Source organism: Cuculus canorus, chromosome 18 (assembly GCF_017976375.1).
Source record: "Cuculus canorus isolate bCucCan1 chromosome 18, bCucCan1.pri, whole genome shotgun sequence".
In the NCBI taxonomy this organism is placed as follows: Eukaryota; Metazoa; Chordata; class Aves; order Cuculiformes; family Cuculidae; genus Cuculus; species Cuculus canorus.
In genome coordinates, this window is record NC_071418.1 from 8,473,521 (window position 1) to 8,492,877 (window position 19,357).

General features: G+C 54.2%; 1 protein-coding gene across 14 annotated transcripts in view; it reads right to left on the minus strand.

The window, feature by feature from the left end:
* Window positions 1-444: 444 nt before the first annotated feature.
* Window positions 445-19,357, minus strand: part of MYOCD (myocardin) — a 250,145-nt gene continuing 231,232 nt past the window's right edge. For 11 of the 14 annotated variants that reach the window (XM_054083742.1, XM_054083748.1, XM_054083752.1 and 8 more), the window contains 10 exons: window positions 17,999-18,074; window positions 16,353-16,514; window positions 12,196-12,371; window positions 10,994-11,119; window positions 10,230-10,486; window positions 9,084-9,237; window positions 6,976-7,929; window positions 4,719-4,823; window positions 3,708-3,765; window positions 445-3,072 (listed from right to left, as the gene is read on the minus strand). In XM_054083742.1, coding sequence (XP_053939717.1) covers window positions 2,504-3,072; window positions 3,708-3,765; window positions 4,719-4,823; window positions 6,976-7,929; window positions 9,084-9,237; window positions 10,230-10,486; window positions 10,994-11,119; window positions 12,196-12,371; window positions 16,353-16,514; window positions 17,999-18,074 — 2,637 coding nt within the window. In that variant the 3' untranslated portion in view covers window positions 445-2,503. The remainder of the gene's footprint in view (window positions 3,073-3,707; window positions 3,766-4,718; window positions 4,824-6,975; window positions 7,930-9,083; window positions 9,238-10,229; window positions 10,487-10,993; window positions 11,120-12,195; window positions 12,372-16,352; window positions 16,515-17,998; window positions 18,075-19,357) is intronic. The other 3 variants (XM_054083743.1, XM_054083747.1, XM_054083746.1) reach the window with 3 other exon arrangements.

Here is a 19,357-nt window from a genome sequence, read left to right on the forward strand (position 1 = left end):
TGAGTCTGGAAACCAACACTAATGGGTCCTGGGGAGAAGGGGCCAGGGTACCCCTGGCAGAGCTCTCCAGCCTGCTCTGCCACTCACCTGAGGGCATCAGGAGGTTCAGCTGGAGCAAAAGCTCTGCCCATACCCATCACGTACCCTGGGCCACCACCGGGAGCTTCGCTGCTGGAGAATCCCAAGGGGTTGGGGCAGGGTGGCACCCATTGCCTTTGGAGGGGACACAGACCTGAGGATGGAGGTTTGCAGGAGAGCAAAGCCAACAGAAGAAGAGCCCCTCAAAAACAAGAGAGTGCTGCTAGATGTTTAGAAATCTTCCAGGAGAAACTATCGCTGTGGAAGAAACACTTCTGCTCTTGTAAGGACTGTGAGTGCCCCAGAACGTGGGGCTGATACCGAATGGTTCCTGCTGGGATGGCTGAGCCTGAAATCAAACAGCAAACTGCAAGCAGACGAGTGGCAAGACAAAGGGGGTTTTAATAATGAAGGTGTTACTGGTAACATAAGTAAGGAAATGTGCTTGCTTACAAGATTGAAGCTGACAGCATCCCTTTAAATAAGGAAACAGGTTTGCTGAGAGTTATCTGGAAAGCGCTGTACAACGACGCAGTGGAGCAGCTAACACTACTCTGTTTCAAGTGCCATTAATATTCCCCACGGACCAGCTTCCCAGCTTCGGAAAATGTCTCACTTAGAAAAAGAAATGACTTAAAAAAAAAAAACCAACCCAACACAACCTGTGATCGTCTATCCTAGCAGTGCACGGTGACCATTTGTACAATAGAAAAGTGGTGCTTTAAATAGTGACTTTGACAGAGACTGCCGTGTGCTTTATACAGCATGCAACAAGGCCATGAACTGGAGACACAGCGGGGGCTGCAGAGCCTCCTCCGACAGCTCCGGCATCCCTGCGGGAGCCACGGCTGCTGGACCTCCTCCTCCCCAGCTGCTGCGCCTCCGAGGTGCTGTCCTTCCAGTAACACAAATATTAAATACACTCAGTCTGTAAATAGTTTAACAATCTTTGTCAGCAACAATATTTACTTTGGCAAAACCAGAATTGCAAAGAAGTCGATGTGTCTGTCAAACAGTCCGCAGCAAGTTCTTTGGTGAAGGCCAAGAAGAGAAGCAAAGGCTCCTTTCTCGCTAGAGCCTGAGGAAGTATATTGCACGGCGACTCGTAGGAGAAATGCTGGTGACTTCAAATGGGAGGCATCACTGCAGGAGAGCATCCATCTCTTCCGGCTTCTGGAGAACCAGCTCCTCCAGGCTCGGTGATTCACAGCTGTTCTCCGGATGGCCTTGCTCTGGGCTGAGTGAACGCTGACACTGGAATAACCTTGGGAAGAAGGGGATGACTGCTGGAGATCAAGGAGGAATGGCAGGAAGGATGGAGGGTTGGATAGAGGAGAAGTGGAGGCGACAAAAGCAGACGCTTGCACAAAACCATAGCCATGCAAAGGCCTGCTCAGCCCTGCCCCGCTGCAGGTCACTGAGTGCCTGTTTCTGGCTCCGGCTGCTCCCAGGTCATGCAAGGTGGTGGATATCCATCCTGGCTTCTGGCTGTGCAAAGGACAGCCCCTCCAAAGCCTGTATTTTCCATATGACTTGCTCCTACCTTGGGCCAAAACACGTTACACATCTCTTTGTCTGTACCGCACAAGCCAGGACGCGGCAGCTCCACCGGGGTGCTGTGTCCCTTCGATACCTGAACCGACAGCCTGAGCAGCTGCCACCAATGCCCAAAGCTCTCTGCTCCACGGTCACGGGCCTGATTCAGTTCAGACTGCAGCTGAGACGGCTCCCGGGCTTTCAGCTCCCCAGGAACCAAAAGGACATGTCAAGGTGCCACCATGAACGTGGTGGTGGTCTCCATCTCTCATCCACCTGGAGCAGAGCTTTACAGGGGCTGGGCAGCACAGCTTCAGGACCAGGAGGAAGGAAGCAAGGTAAGCCTGGCTGTACAAAGTGTGCTTGAACCCTCGCTGGGCAGAGCCTCTCTGCTTCTACACCCCTGGCCCCGGGCATGGCCAAGATGAGCCCAGCAGGACTGCCTAAAGGGCTGGACCAGCAGGAGGGGAGTAGAGGAGGAGACAGCAATGGTGTCTCCTCTCCATGATTTCCCATTGCTGTCCAGATGAGGTCTCCTCACCACACAGTTTTGTCATGAGCTGCTCCAGTTCTCACAAGAGTGATTGCTAAAACTGGGGGAGGGGGAGGGAGATAAGAGAAACAAAACTGAAGTTCTTGTCAAGCCAAAGAAGTGTTGTTAAAGGCACTGATATCCTCTCTGGGAGGTGTTGATGGAAGAAAACCAAAGCACCAGAGCTGTTGTGCTGTCAATTTGCTGTAACTGGAAATTCAAACAAGTTTATATGGTGGGAAAATGACTCCAGTTTCCCCTGGATGTGGCACATCAGCCCTGTGTGTGCTCTGGCACGACAGAAACACTGTGCTGGCTGCTGCAGGCTTACAGGATCCTGCGTCCACCCCCTCCCTTTCACCAGTGCTGCAGGTGCAGGTCCATGCTGGTGTTTAGATTGAGGTCGGTGACATCTAGGAAATCGATGTTGAAGATGCTGGGACCTGCTGGGGTGAGCGAACCAAAGCCGGTGGCGGAGCTGGGGGGGGTGAGGTCCAGCCACTCCATTGTTTCCCACGGAGACTCAGTGAAACTCATTTGTAAACCAGAGCCATCGGCAGGGGAAGGGGAGAGCTGGGTTTCCATGGGCGAGAGGGGAGTCTGTAAAATCTCCTGGGAGGTGAGCAGTTCATCTGCGGCTTTGCCGGAGAACCCCTCCATCATCCCTTCAAAGTGGGACTCTTCTCCTCCCATCTTCAGCAGGGCGATTTCACTGACCCTCCCCAGGGGACTGTGGGCGTTCAGCAGGACTTCGAGGTGAGCATCATTGCTGCCCGGACAGTGCTCGAAGGGCAGCTGGGCTGAGGACACCTGCTCGAACGGGGCAGATGACTTTGGCAGAGAAGCGCTGGAGTTCCCTGTGGAGACCGTTATCTGAGGTACTTTCTGGAGGCAGGACCGATCTTCCTTGGCATTGGCTGGCATTTCTGTCAACAAATGAGAGGGGTTTGAGGTGCTCTGGCAGTGCCCACCACTATCAGGCCAGGGCTACCACCAGAGGCCCCCAGCCGGGCTCTCCTACATGAGCCTACAGAGCCCTGCTGCCCACCCAATCCCCCCGGCATTGCTCACCCATCCTTCTTGTGGGCAATCTCACGCGTTCCTGCTTTCTAACCTCACTCCCCCTGGCTTTGGAACAGTCCCCAGGGCACGAGCACCGGCAGCTGTCCCCACAGGGTTGGGCGTGGGTGGTGAGTGGGAAAGAGCACCAGGAGATGCAGGAGATGGCACCGGTGGCACTGGGCATGGTGGGGGACACTGGGGGCTCTGTGTGGGGAGGGTGGTGGCAGCGCTGGCCGTGCGGTTGCTGCCCTGTCGCCCCTTCTCTCTGCACAGGCTACAGAGGCGATAACCAAGCCTGGACCACCCCACACCAGGTCTGCTCAAGCAGGCTCCGGGAGAGCCGATACGCTTTTGGATTGCATCTCAGTGGCTCCTGGCACAGGGAGGACAAAGCAAAGCTGCGGTGAACTCTGCTCGGTGCACAGAGTGCACTGAACCCCACAGACTGATGCTGGCTTGGAGAGGGAGCCCTGGAGGGGAACAGGGAAGCAGTGCGTACCTCCACTCTCAATCAGCACGTCCAGGAGCTCATCCATCTGCTGACTTCGTGTCATCTGCTGCAGCAAACGACAAAGAGGAGAGTAGAGGGTGTTACTCCTAACGTAAATCCCTCCAGCCAAGCCAGGTTGGTGGCTCTAGACCACACAGAAAGCTTTCTCCCATGCAGGAGAGATGTCACTCCAACACGGTGGCTTTCAGGTGAGCACTGCAGGGCCCTGGGACGAGCACGGCAGATCCGGGGAGCACGGTGCAAGGTTCCTCCCACCGACCCTCTGCTTAGTGCCCACCACAGACTGCCTCTTCCCATGGCCATCAGGACACACTGACTTTTGGGACCCAGCACCTCACACTGGCATCTGCTTCCTTGCACTCCGTGCAGCTCCCTGGGGATAACGCGCTGTCACGCTCCTCTCCCTGACCGGGGTCTGGAAGGACTTTCTGCACGCCTCCCTGCCAGCCAAGACAAGCTCATTTTTGTCACTGCCGAGATCATCGCTCTGTTTTCCTATAGGCACCGTCACGACTGACACTAAGGCTGCTGACACACAAGCAGTTGGGGGTTCATGGGTGATGGAGAAAGTCCTCCCTGTGGAAACAGTGGTCCAGAGTAAGGCTAAGAGAGGCAGATGGCGTGGAGCTAATTAGCACTTTGCTAATGGGCTAAAGAAGGAAGGTAAAGTTTCCTGATGACTCCAGAGTCTGTTTCTCGCATAGCACTAAGCATCCCGAAGAAGAGTACACCAAAGGCCTGGGGGATTTTTGGGAGATGTCAAGATCCTGAGGAGGATCGGTGCCTTCCTCGGCACAGAAGATGTTACCCCATCCAATGAGGTGTCTGAGTGCTTTGTGGCAGTCATTCAGTGACTGTCACTTCAAGAGTGATGGAAACAGGTCTGTTCCACCCAGAGCCCCGACAAGGGGTGGTAGCTCCTGGAGATGGGTTACACCAACTGCCTGAGAACACCCTGCACAGCCCTAGCCCTGTAGAAAATAAAAACCATGCAGTTACCTGCTTTACTGCGTCCTCATAGGGTGGAGGCTGCTTTACCTCTGAGAGGACTGGGCTTGACTTACAAAAACTTGGGGATGGAATAGAAAACTTTTGACCTGCCATCTGCGTGGGGAAATACAGGGAAACGGAGTCAATGCACAGGGAGGCGCAGTGGGAGGCCCAGCTCTCTTCCACCCCTGCTGAAGCCAGAGTGGTGCCAGGGAAGCTAAGGATTTTGTGGGTCAAAGCAGCTCAAAGTGGGCAGGGGAGGGAGTGGTAAATAAGCTCTGGCAGCCTAGCTCTGAGACACAGGACCAGGCTGACCTCTGGTTGCTGCTGGAACACAGGCGTGACGTGCAGAGCATCCTGGTGCTTGGTCGGGCCATGAACGTGCAGAGGAAGAGGGTGAGAGAAAGGAGATTCCGCTGGTCGGCTGCACTCAACCAGTGTACAGCACTTCACTGGGTGCCAGCTGCCTCCCAGCCCCTCCTGGGGACCATCTCCATCACCACCACCTCCAGGGCAGCTCACAGAGCCCAGGCCAGGGAAGATCACTCGAAAGAGTCACTAAGCCAGCACCTAACCTTTCCCTGTGCCAAACACCTGCAATATCATAGAATCACAGAATAGTTTGCGTTGGAAGGAACATTAAAGCCCATCCAGTTCCATCTCCCTGCCATGGGAGGGAACCTCCCCTAGCCCACCACCTATCACTTGGGTGAAGAGACCAACACCCACCTCTCCACAACCTCCTTTCAGGCAGTTGTAGACTGTTCTCCAGGCTAAACAACCCCAGTTCCCTCAGCCGCTCCTCGTATGACTTATTCTCCAGCTCCTTCACCAGCTTCGTTGCTGGTCTGCATGGTTTAGAGACAACGCTGCATCCCATTTCTGCCACCTTGCAGCACTGCAACCCACTGCTACGGGTGGGAATGCGATCCCTGAGCTGCCCTGCTCAAGCGCTGTGTGTTTTGCCGTGGCTGTCGCTCCTCTGTGTGGCTGTCGTACACTCAGCGTGCACTTGCTGCACATTTCCCCTGAGCGCAGTGTTCCTGCATCACTCTGTGTGTGTTTTACAGGTATTGCTGCTGGCTTGCAGGGTGTTGGGGTGAATCTGGGCTGTGATCTGCAGCGCTTTGTGCTGCTTTCTGTGTGTTGGCAGCACGTGTCCCTCTCCAGGCTTTCATACCTGTCCTTAGGGCTGAGTGAAGAGTGGCGGATGCTGAAGGGACAACTCGCTGGTTGCCTGGTGAGGAGATCTACCTGACTGCAGACCCCAGCTGCAAACCTTGCTCTTATCTTCCCAAGAAAAGACTTCCCATATGACTGGGGAAACTGCTCTCCTTGAACCCAGCAGTCAAAATCTCTCGCACGCTGCTAGGAGCAGCAATGGCTCAGCAAGATGTTGGAAAGACCTGAAACACTGCAGCAGAGCTCGCCTGGGGGGGTAGGAAGCTGCGCCAGGGCTTTCCCAGGGGCTGAGGGATCAGTGCTGGAGCTTTCCTGCTGTGGATAGAGCTTTGCCAGGGCTCCACAAGGAAGAGGGAGCTGTGCCAGGGCTTCCCCAGGGTGGAGGGAGCCATGCCGGGGCTTCATGGGGCAGGGGGAGCTGTGCCAGGAGTCCCCCAGGGGCACAGCAAGCTGTGCCAGGTCTTCCCTCTGAAAGGGGGAGGCAGCTGAGTTAGGGCTCTTTCAGGGCAGAAGAAGCTGTGCCGATGCTCCCCCAGGGCCGAGGGAGCTGTGCCAGGACTCTCCCAGGATACAAGGAGCTTTGCCAGTGCTCACCCAGGGGCAGAGAGAGCTGTGCTGGGGTCTTCTGGGGAAGAGGGGAGCCGTGCCAGAGCTCCTCCAGGGCGGAAGGAGCTACGCCAGAGCTCCTCCAGGGCAGAAGGAGCCATGCCAGAGCTCCTCCAGGGCAGAAGGAGCCATGCCAGAGCTCCTCCAGGGCAGAAGGAGCTGTGCTCGGCTCCCCGGGGCATGGAGCTGTGCTGTGACCCCCACCCAGAACAGCTGGGTGCGGTGGCAGCAGGACCTCCCAGGAGATGCCCTGCAAAGGACCCTGCAGTGCCCATCACTTTCCGACCTGTTGCCCATCTGGGCTACGCTCTGCCCTCCCAGGCAGCCCCACATGCTGCTGTGCCCCCCTGGGTGCCCACCCTGGGGGTCAGCAGTCCAGGTCTGATACGAAAGGACTCAAACTGGGATGTCTGGCTGACTGCCCGCAGACACCAGCGCCTTCACCGCTGCGGTGCCACTTGGGGTGCCCTCCACTTACTGATGCTGGGCGAAGGCAACTGTTGGTCTGCGGGGACCCGCTGCGCCCTTCTGCCTGCGAGCCAGGGGACACCGAGAGGAGATAGTGGCTGTTGGGGGACGGCGGGAGGCTGATGTGCTGAGGGCTCTTGGCAGCTCCGAGTGGAGAGTGCTGCGGGGAGCACTGCGGGCTCAGGAATGTTGAGGAGGTGATGGTGCTTTGCCCTGCGGGCTCCAAGCAGTGGCTATTTACAATGTGAGGCAGCTGCTGCACCCCACAGTTACTTAACTTATCCGAGCTGCTGGCTTGGCCTTTCAAGGCAGTTTGTTTGGATGCAAATGGACAGCTGGACACTGCATTTTCTTGCTTGATGGGGACACCAAAGAAATGCTGAGCGGGCTGCTGCTTCTCCTCAAGGCCGTTGCTTCTCTTTCGCTTCTGGAGCTGCATCCGTAACTCTTCCACCTGCCTCTGCTCTTGCTGCAGCTTCCATGTCAGTTCATTGATGACCTTCTGCTTCTCCACCAGCATCTTGTCTTTCTCTGTGTCAATCCCTTCCAGCTCCAGCTGGATGCTCCCTCCATTCATGCTGCTCATGAGGCTTTCTTCAGCGTTGCCATGAACTGGAGATGGCTGGAGAGCAAACTGGGGAGAAGACATGGGCCCATCGTTGAAGGTGTCTGGCAAAGAGCCACTCACAGAGAGGTCGGAGGAGGCTGGAGAGATGGGTGGGGTGGAACTGGTGCTACCGAAGTGGTAGAAGCCATTGGATAACATGCTGGTGGAGGACTGTGACTGGTAACCTGACAGGGTGCTTGTTGGGGTGACTGGGAAGGTGACGGTAGTGATCTCACTGAAGTTTGGCACAGCGTTGCTGCCGCACTCCTGGAAGGGCCGCAGTCGTTCCATCAGCGCTGTTTTGGTACCTGACACAGGCAGGCCTCGTATTCGGAGCTGCTGTCTCAGTTCCGACACCTAGAAGGAAAGTCACCAACAATCAGTCCTAATGGCAGAGGAGCCCTTTAGAAACACAACATTTCTAACAAGGAGTCTCAGATCTCCCAGCCTCCTGCTTTAAAGCTCTGACCTCCCCCCAGGCACTCACTGGCACACCTGCAGTCACCAGAGTCACCACGCGCAGCCCTGACCACTGCATGTCCTGCACGACCTTGACCTTTCCTAGCAGGAAAACCTTCTTCCTTCCTCCAGGAACTGACTACACTTCATGAATCAGCAGTTATCCTTGGCCCATGGAAGTAACCCAAGATTCCCTTCCTACCAGTAGGTTTCTACAGGAGCAGAGAACTTTCACACAGACCAGGAATGACCTGATGGCACCTTTTAGCTCCTGAACTACTCTGTATTCTGGCATCGGCCCACGGTTCAGGCATTTGAGCTGGAGCATTGCTATGGCCAAACTAATGCATTTCTACCTTATTTCTTTCTCTAATAATGAGTATTGTCCCAGGTGTCTGTCCCTAAAAGGACTTGGCCTTGCCCATGGCTGAGGCTCCACTACCAAAGAATGAAAGAACCACTAATACGAGTGGTTTTCCCTTAGGCCCTGCCTGTCTTGCCCACACAAGAGCTTTGGGTACTGTTCAAAGCAGCACTTGGAGCTGCAGACTCTAGGATGGAGGGACTGGAGGGACCTGGAATGTTTCCAGGGATGGGGTATCTACCACTGAGAAGCTGTCGCTGAGTGGGGTATGCTCTGACCTCCTATTTTCTGGCTGGTCTGCTAGCAACATCCATGGTGTCCAACATAAAACCAGAGAAGGTATGGAGCCATGAGCTGCAGAAGCAGCAGCACAGCTCATCTTTAGCCCTCAGCCTCACAGCCTTGGCCTCAAGGTGTGCCCAAGAGTTGCTGATTCGTGCCCTGGAGCAATGCACTCAGGAGCCACTCGCAAGGCAGCAAAGTCATGTTCTCAGTGACCCTCAAGCTGAGCAGTGGCTGATCCAGCTTGATGTGCTCCAGGGTGTGCTCCTAGCAGGGTGGGTCTGGTTTGCTGGTCTGTAATGCTCCCGGCCAGCTCAGCCCACGGCACTGCACTGACGCTTCAGGGGTAGCAAAGCTCACTCAGGCTATGAGATTCTGCTCCTGCGGTGACAAAGTTTGCACTCACTTTCAGATCATCCAGGTTAGATGGCAGAGGGCCTGGCTTGATAGATGAGGCACACGTTTGGCCTGAAAAGGTGGTTTTCACAGGAGAGAGAGGGGTGGTGTTGACAGAGGTTGATGAAGAATTTGAACTTTTGGCCATTTGCTCATTTGATTGCCTGAAATAACAAAGGAGATTTGAGGTAACTCAACTGCCCCCCCGGGGTCTCTGTGCCCAGTGTACCCTCGCTCTGCCCCCTTTGGGTTGCCATCTCCTGTATGAGACATGAAGAACCATCAACCCCAAGGGTTGGCAGCTGACCGGATACAAGCCAGCAGTGGCCCAGGAGGCCAAGAAGGTCGATAGCATCTTGGCTTGTATCGGAAACAGCGTGGCCAGCACGACCAGGGAAGTGATTCTGCCCTTGTACTCGGCAGTGGTGAGATTGCAGCTCGAATCCTGTGTTCAGTTCTGAGCCCTTCACTGCAAGAAAGACATTGAGGCTCTGGAGTCTGTCCAGAGAAGGGCAACGAAGCTGCTGAGGGGCTGGAGAACAAGTCTTATGAGGAGCGGCTGAGGGAACTGGGGTTGTTTAGTGTGGTAAAGCGGAGGCTGAGGGGAGACCTCATCACTGTCTACTACTGCCTGAATGGAGGTTGTAGAGAGGTGGACATTGGTCTCCTCTCCCAAGTGGTAGGTGACAGGACAAGAGGGAATGGCCTCAAGCAAGGCAGGTTTAGACTGCACATCAGGAAAAAATTCCTTATGAAAAGGGTTCTCAGGCACTGGCAGAGGCTGTCCAGGAAGGTGGTTGAGTCACCACCCCTGGAGGTGTTTAAAACAGAGGTAGATGAAGTGCTCAGGGATCTGGTTTAGTAGTGGACAGGTACGATTGGACTTGATGACCTCAAAGGTCTTTTCCAGCCTAGTGATTCTATGATTCTGTGATTCTATGAAGACCAGGTTGGGCTGTAAGGAGACTGCCAGTGACCCCCCAGCAGGTCCCAGCCACTGCACAAGGCCACTTTGCAGAACATTGTGCTGTGCCTCCAAGCTTTTACATTTTACTTGTGTGCATCTATTGTCCCTGCACTGGCACCAGTGGGTATGGGAGGGTGAAGTCTCGAGGGAGACAGGGCTAAACCCTGCTTTTGACACATTGCCACTCACTGTAGCTGGCCTTGGTGCATCCCTGGGTAGCTGAAATGCTGCTGCTGCTGCTGCTGCTGCTGCTGGCTCAGGATCTGGAGCTGCAGAAAAAGCTGCTGCTGCTGGAGGAGCCTGGCGTACGCTGAGTCCATGGGTGGAGGGGACTTCTCTGCCTTCTGGTCCGGAGGGATGTACTGGTGATACTTTAACTTCTTCACCTTGGGCTTGGTGTCCTTGGGCTTTTTGTGTCGGTTTTTGCTGTCACTGGATGATTTGGACTGTTGGTCCAAAAAGGAAAAGAATTAGCTGGGAGAAGAGCTTCTGCCACCTCTGTGAGAACTCAGAGGGCTGAGGCAGAGGGCAGCTCCTGCTGGCACCCTGACGATCCAGCTCCAAGAGCTGCTGAGCTTCCCTATGGAGGCTCCCTCAGTGCCATGTCTCATCTCAGTTGTGCTGGAGAGCACATGAGGTGGAGAATGACCCTTCTTGCTCAGAAGGTATTTCAGTTTTGCCTTGTATAGCGGTCTGCTCCTGTCCCAGGGGATGTTTCCAGCGCAGGACCTGAGCCATCATCTTTTGCAGGGTACAATACTAGCATCTTATACCATGATAAAATGAGTCAAATTGTGAGACCACAAGGTTTGTCCCCCTGCATGATTCCAAGCCATAAAGCCAAACTCCTGGACCTCCCAACCCCCGGGGCGTGCGGCACACGGGCACTTCAGGTGAGGCTGCAGCCAGGTGCCCCAGGTTTGGCCCCTCTCCTGGGAGCCTGGAGGCATTACCTTCACTGCGGAGGGCACGGGCAGGGGTAGGCTCTCCTGTGCCGCTGCCTGCTTGGGGCTGTCGCACTGGCTGCCCTGCGCCGAGGCTGGGTCCGGTGTGTGGCCGTCAGTGCTGGGGGCGTGATCCTGCGAAGGACAGCGAGTTGTGCAATGGAAGAGGGGATGTGGGGCCGGTGGCAGGGGCTGGCCGAGACAGATGGGCTCTGCCCTCAAGGGGCACCTGGTACCCTATTCCCCCATGCTGTCTCCATCCCCTAGGCCATCCAAGTTGCCTTAGTCCATCCCAGTACCCCCACGTCTATCCCAGTCCACTACCCCTCTTTTCCCAGGCTCAGTCCCCTCCCAGCTCCACTGTCTCCCGGATCTAGACCCCAACCCCCCTCCATTCCATATCAGCCCTGTATTTTCATTCCTCTCATCACTGTCCCACAGCCCAGTCCCCAGAGCCCACCTCTGTCCTGCCCCTGTCCCTCCAGTCACTCCCATCTCAGTCCAGTTCACCCATTCCCCCCAGTCCCTCCAGTCACTCCCATCCCAGTATAGTTCCCCCTTTCCTCCCAGTCCTTCCAGTCTCTCTCACCCCAGTGCCACGGTATTTCCAGTCTCTCTTAACCCAGTTCCCCCATTCCTCCAGTATCTCCAGTCCGCCCCACCCCAGTTGCCCCATTCCCCCATTCCCCGAGTCCCTCCTTTCCCCCAGTCCCTCCAGTCTCTCCCACCCCATTTCCCCCAGTCCCTCCAGTTTCTTCCACCCCATTTCCCCCAGTCCCTTCAGTTTCTCCCACTCCAGTCCAGTTCATTCCAGTCCCCTCTCGGCTCATCCCGCGCCTGCAGTACCCGATGTCACCAGCAGGGGGCGCGCCGCCGCTGTGCAGTCCCCGTCCTGCCATACCCATCTCCATCCCATCCCAATCCCTATCCCATCCCCATTCCCTTCCCATCCCCTCCCCATCACCTCCCCATCCCATCCCATCCCCATCCTCACCCCATCCCCATCCCATCTCCTCCCCATCCCATCCCATCCCCTCCCCATCCCCATCTCCATCCCATCCCTGTCCCATTCCTATCCCCATCTCCATCCCATCCCCATCCCCATCCCCACCCTATCGCATCCTATCCCACCTCCATCCCCATCCCACTCCATCCCATCCCATCCCATCCCATCCCACCCTCATCTGTGAGGCAGAGACCCCAGTCCCCACCTGGACGACCCCGGTGGGGGCAGCGGGAGGTGGCTCTGGGGCTTTGGCTCCGGCTGCCGACTCGGTGGAGCCCGGGGAGTCCTCGCTGCGTGGCTGCTCCGGGCTGAGCCCGTCGTTGCTGCTGTCCTCCTCGAAGGCGAAGGCATCGCTTGCCTTGGGGAAGCTGCCCTGGGTGCCTGCGGGGAAGAGGGGGCACAGGGTGAGCTCTGGGGGCTGTGAGCTTCTGCCCACCTCCTCCAGACCCGGCTGCAGGGGCTCAGACATCTTCCATCCCACCCATGTGCTGGGGCAGCTCCTGAGGCTGGTGGGAGAGGAGGTGGCATCAGCTCCTGGACTGTGCCATGGCCCACGTTGCTCAGGAGGCCTCCAGGGAGCCTGGAGTGTCACGGACAGAGGGCTTTTCAAAGGCAGGAGGGGCTGGCACAGAAGCAGCTCTACCATCCTACCCATTGTTGGGATGAGATGGGGACGGGGGCGTTAGCATCGCCCTCCCTGTCAGCTGAGCATCACAACTGTGGGCCCAGACCATGAGTGAGATCCTGTCCTCGGCAGAAGAACTGAAGTTGAAATCCACCAAGTAGGGGACCCATAAATGCATGAGAACCAACATGCGTGGACCCAGCTGCTGCTGAACAGAGGCTTCCAGATACTGTCTCTGTCCGCAAGCTTCACCAACATAGAATCATAAAATCATAGAATAGTTAGGGTTGGAAGGGACCTTAAAGATATCCTGGTTCCATGGGCAGGGACACCTCCCACTGGCTCAGGCTGCCCAAGGCCCATCCAACCCGGCCTTGAACACCTCCAGGGATGGGGCAGCCACAGCTTCCCTGGGCAACCTGGGCCAGGGCCTCATCACTCCTATGGTGAAGAAATTCTTCCTTATGTTCAGTCCAAATCTGCCCCTCTCCAGTTTATACCCGTTCCCCCTCGTCCTATCTCCACAACACATGGTGTGTTTCAAACCACTACCATTGCTTCCCGATGCTCCAGACACTGCCCGTGTCTGCAAAGCGCCCGGCACGCTATCTCCTGGTCAGATGGGCAAGAGCTCTCGACCTCCGTCTTTTGCTGATAAATAAAGTGCTGAGAAAGAAAAGGTCTCATGTGAGCCTCGGGGGTGGGGGTGGGGGGCTGCAGGTGGGGGTAGAGGAAGGAGCAGTGTGACCACACTCGTAATCTCCTCCTGCTCACGTCTGGCATTTGTCAGGCAGCTTGGCATGCCGATAGCGAGGTGACAAATAGGGAAATGGGAAAGGTCCGGCGACAAGGTTCCACCTGTCCTTGCTGCCGGTCTAGCAATGTGTGCCTTCTCACTGCCGCACACCCTCCTGCTCTGACCCCTGCCCCTATCTGAGAGATAAGGGTTATCTCGGCTTGCTCCGGCTCGTGGTGCCAGGGTGGGTGAGGAAGCAGAGCGTCCTGGCTCCCTGCCCCGAGGTGCTGCCCAGCCACCATGAGGGTGAGGAATAGGAGAGCAAGTGGAGAGCATTTCCCTGTTCTCCAGCGCATGGAGCTTCTCATATATCCCCGGAAACCCTCTCCCAAACAGGGTCTTCCCTGAGGGAAAGCAAGCCTGTGTGGTCAACACCTATCCAGTCTACCAGAGTGCTCCCCATGCCTGTAGACGATGGTGGGCATCCTCTCTTAGGAAAAACGACACTGAGCAAGGGATGGAATCTGTGGATCTGCAACACTCCCACCGGGCTGGCATTTCATGAGCACGCGTTGAGAAATGGTGCCAAAGCCTGGAGCCCAAAGGACCTTCAGGACACAGTGGCAGCCCAGAGCACGGCAGGAATGTGCTGCATCCTGCTGCTTGATACGGGGGCCTGTGCTGGGTGGGGAATGCTGCCCTTATCTGTCCTGCTCTTGGCCAGCCCCAGGCTGACCGTATTGTTTCCCGATCCCATGTCTCTGCTGTAATCTCAAGCAGAATGGTGTTTGCTCAGGGCTGTTTCTAATGCACTGGGTATTGTCCTCTCAAGAGTATTGGACAAAGTGATGACAAGGACCTGGTGAAAAAAGGTTCTTATATCACTGCTCAGCTATGTAGGGCACTGGCGGCCTCCTGTCACTGGGATGTCAGGGCTTTCGGTTGGGGTCTGGCACTTTCTGCTCACCCTGCCGGAGGTGATTAGAGGAACACGTCAGCTGAACTTTCCACTGTATAAACAGTCGAGATTCCAAGGTTAAAGCAAAATGATTTTAAACCCTGTCATCTTTCTGGTATTGTAAAAACAAAAGGCTCAATGTTCAGAAGCGCCGGTGCTCCTCTCTGCTTTGCTGCTCAGCACTTCGCCCCAAACCATCAGCACCACGAGGCACCTCTGAAAATCAGCTCGAGCATCCTTCAGCCTGAGGATTAGGTTTTCTCTGCAGAAACCTAAGGGTTGGAATTGTTCCTGGTGCAGGTGCACCACCTCCTGCTCACGGTACCCAACAGTACCAAACAACTTCATGTCTGACCCCAATGCGCTCAGCGTTTCACCCTGAGCAGGATAAAACTGGCTGACAGGACACGGGTTTTTTTTTTTCCCCAGCAATGCGATAGAAGCGCATTGCGAAAGGGAGGAATTTAAAATTGAGCAAATTGTTTTAAGCCAGACTTTTTGTTTTTAACAGTTTTGTCCTGTAAATCTCTGTTTACCACAAGCTCCTGACAAGGCAGCTGGAGGGAAACTGTTCAAGCTTCCCCCACGCTTGCCCAGCCTCTAAGCCAGGGGATAAAATTATGCGAAAACTGCCTTGAATGTTTATAAAGGGGAAATATTTTAGAACTTTTTTTTCCGACTCTTCTCTCTTTCGATAAGTGGTTGGAGAGATTTTACTTGAACTCTCCTTAAAAATTCCTCTTCAGACAGAGTCCTGGAACATTTCACTTTCAAAGGCAAGAGCTGGAAAGAGAGCAGCTCAAGGACCAGCCTGGAGAAGTCACTGTACGAACACTGTGAGCGCTTCCCAGCAGGAAAACAAGAGCAGGAACAATTGCATGGCAGGACAGAGCGGTATCTGAGCCTGGGATATTTCATGTCGTTTATGCTGCTTTCTGAAATGAAACCAAAATCAAAGTGCTTTCTGCTTCTATTCCCAATTTCAGCATCACTCTGGTCATTCAAAGCCTCCTCCTGTCCCAGAGGCCTGCCACTGTCAGCTTGCTCCGAGCCCCGGAACAGGCACTTAGCATGACATTATGTCAACGGAAATAATCCCATGAATTGAGGAACCAGGAGCAGCAGAACAGAGTGTTCCCAGATGCCAAAGCATCTCTCAGTGCCTCAGTTGAGACCCAAGGGCAAATCTGGACATGTGGAGGTGACCCCAGGCTCCAGAAACACCGGCTGCTGTCCTGCTCCTGCAGGACCCTGCTGGCTTTCCTGCTCCTTTCTCTGCTTTTGAACCTCCCAGTCCCGGTACTGAGTCAAAATCTGAGTCCTTTTGGCTTTGGGTTTGCTCCCACACCAGCCTCCCTGCGGCAGCACAGGAGAAATAATTGCGGAGGATTCTGCCTGCCTCCTCCAGCTGGGGGAAAACCAAGCTCGGGCAAAAGCCAAGGGCTGAGGACTGGTTGGTAGGAGTGTATCCTGCTTTGGGGTGCAGGTGTCTCCTCGTGTTCCCCAGTACTGTAGCCTCCCAGGGATGATTTCCCTCTCCCAGCCATGCAGCATCCTACTCTGTTGGGTCTTTCCACCAGCAGTAGTGGATGAAAAAGAGACTTCTTGAACTGGGGCCACTCCACCTTCGCCTACCGGGATGTAAAAGCTTGTCAGGGCACAAATGGGAGAGTCCAGGCTGACCTCACAACGATACATGTGCGCTCGGGTCCTCTCCCATGAGAGGGAGGAAGGAACATCCTGTCTCAGCAGTATCGTTTATGCTCTCCAAACCTTGGAGAAGGAAGGGGTTTGAGAAAGGAAGTTCTTTCTGAGGAGACATGGCTGAACAACCGCACATGCTTCCACGGTCATTGCTCTAGGAGTTCTTTTCGTAGGTCTGGGTAAGACAGCACAGGCTGTACTGGACTGTGAAAATAATAAAATTTAAACAATAAATGCAGCTTTTAACTCCAGGTTGGTCACCTTCTGCAGTCGCTGTGGTACATCCTCATAACCTTGCCAGTGCCATGCCACACTCACATGCACGCTTACTTCCACTACCTTTTATGGCCTCTTTCACAGCTGAGTCGACAGGAATAATATTCTTCTCCACCAGCTCCAAAGGACCCGGCCTGAGAGCAATCTTCTCATTGAGATCATCTGCCAGCCGGGCTCTTTTCAGCTTCATTTGAGTAGACTGAATGGACCCCTCCGCAACTGAGTCTAAAAGGCCAAATAGAAAGCATCAGTTCAGGACATGGGGCATCCGTAAGGGCAGTGCTTGGCAAGGATGGGCTCACCCTTCACCACCGCCCTGCTTGGCTGCAGCCAAAACCTAAGCACAGAATTGGAGAGTCATGGAATGGTTTGGGTTGGAAGGGACCTTAAAGATCATCCCGTTCCAACCCCTCAGACTACACAGGACAGTGAACAGACACGAGTTCTTTAAGATGAACAGTAATAGAAGGTATTTAGATGATAGAAAGTGCCTCAGCAGGCCAATTTCCAGCATCTCTAGGCTCTGTTATAAAGCAAAGGGACATTTGAGTCCCTTAAACCTCAGGGAATACCTCCATGCAATGCTGAGCATGATGGGCAGAGGTGTGAGCAGGGCTCTGGATGAGAGGTGTGTGTCTGCTAACACAGCCAGTGTGCTCCACGTCCAGCCAGGCAGTCTCTGCTCCACCTCTCCTCCAGCTGTGTCCCACTGGCTCTGTCCATGTCTGGTGACTGCAGCTGCCTCCACATCTGCTCTATAGCCCCCGGGACCCCACTCCAGTTTGTAATGCTCCTATTATTTAACCTGAGTTATTGACCGTTAACTTTCCACCTGTTAAACGGTCAATTCTTCTGTCTCGTTTTAAGGATGGAGAGGGGGATGTAAGGCAGCAGCACGGGGTCTCCGGCTCAGCCCTTCTGCACGCCAAGGGAAAAAGAAATACAGACTTCACCCATGCTGAGAGCAAGGGCCAGGAGTTACAGTTGCCAGAGAGAGATCTGCTTCTTCCAGGGGACTGACAGAGCTCAAGGAGAGAGGCTGCACATCCTCTCTGTCCCTAAGGAGCTCATTATCTCTGGAGATAACAAGGGACACCACAGTGTTCTGCTGTCCGTGATGGGATGCAGAAGAGCCGTGCCAGGATGGGAGAAGGGAGAGCTGTTGTAGCTCACAGACTGATAGCAGGGCTCACCCCTTTCACATGGCCCTGCTTGGGTCATTGACTGCATCGCCAGGAATTATCACATATCCAGAATTACGGCAAAACATAAGATGTTCCACTTTGGGAGGGTATGGCAGCCACCTGCTATGGGGATTTCAGCTCCCTGTAAAACAAATGTCCTGGGTGTGATTTTCATGAGGATCAGAACTCGGTAATTCTGTCTGATCCATTCTCCCAGCTGTTCTCCGATCCACAGTCCTCTGGAGCGACTTACACTGGTCCCTGCCAGTGGCGGGACAAAGATCAGATGGTCTTGGGGCTGCTTCTGCCAGGGAATAAATGTGTGTCTTGCCTGCTGAAGACCAGGTCTGGACTTAATTCCGTACAACAAGTGTCCCATTAGAATCTGCCTCTCATGAGCAGCTGGGACAAAGATAATTGTGATGGGATTCCTGAAAGGAACTCAACTGGGGCAGGAGAGATGTTGGTAACGAGGCAGGAGACGCAGGGGGTATGTGGGAGAAGGCATAAATCAGGAAGTCTTACCTTGTAAAATGTGCATATTGACCAGGTCTGATCGCTCAGGCCTGCTTCTGATCTTGTGCTTGAGATAATCTTCAGTCTGCAGAACACAAATGCAGAGAGGGTTACTCAGCTGGAGCAGCAATAGGGTACAAAGAGTTTCTGCCCCTGTGCCTTCCCATGGGTCTTTCGGATTCAGTACAAGGTGAGTGGAGTGAGCTCCTACATAGCATTTTTTTCTCACTCAGACATGGGCTTTTTCTTGAGCAGAAGAAAGGGAACAATGTGCATGGAGCTGCTGACTATCCACTATCCCTGCTCCTAAACTGTGTCTTTTCCAACTGACCCAGAGCTGTTGATGCTTGAGGTATTATAAGAGCTTATGGGAAGGATGAGACCTATTCACTGGGAGTGGTGGATCTCCTAGCTTAGCACAACATGTTGTCTTTGAGAGCTGCACCGAGGCAGCTCCAGAGGGTACTGTTAGCAACGGCTTCTGGAGAAGACTGTCCCTCTGTGATGAGAAGTAAGGCAAGCAAGTCATGAAGAAACCCAAACCCTCCACCCATATCAGCCATGAGGCTCAGCCTTCCCGCAGTCCTGCAGCTCAGAAGCTCCGTGGTTCCCCATCCCAGTTATGATGTGGGATTGGGAGAACCCGCTTTGCAGATCACTCCAGCTGAGCCTGTGATCAACATGGTCCCGGAGCCTTGTGTCAACATTCCCATGGCTTTAGGAAAAGTCATGCAGAGGTACAATAAAGCCTTCCATTAGGGCCAAGAAAGCCAGTGTTGGAGGCAGGTGACCTCAAGAATATAAATATAAGCTTATTGCCTGGTGAAGAAAAGCTAGAGCATGACTTGGACAAATGATTAGCTGTTTGCTAAGCTGAGATGCAAGAAGAAATAGTACAAAAAAATCTGTGTAGTTCAAAGAGGTTAAACTCTTAAGGATAAATATAAAAGAATAGCACAAACAGCTGGAGCAAAACTGGAAACGCCACAGTACAAAGTGTACAGGTTCATGAGAAGAAGTTTTTATAAGCACTTCTGTAGCCAGGAGAAGGCAATGGAAAGTGCTGTCTGTGTTCCATAAACAGGAGAAATAATTGTGAATGATGCTTAGATGGCTACAGCTTTTAATGCTTTTTTAAACCATCCTCGCTAAAAAGATAAATGGCTATTTATCAATCAGATGACTAAGCCAAGAACCTTCAGCAACAAAAGCGAAGAGGCTCCAGTTATCAGGTTGGAGAACAGGTTGGAGAATACTCAGATGAGTTAAGTGTTCCCAAACAGTTGGAGATACACAAGGCTAGAGTAATAGCAACTATCTGTGGGTCTCCAAGGTACTGGGGAAGGGAGAGCATAATTTCTTGCTTTA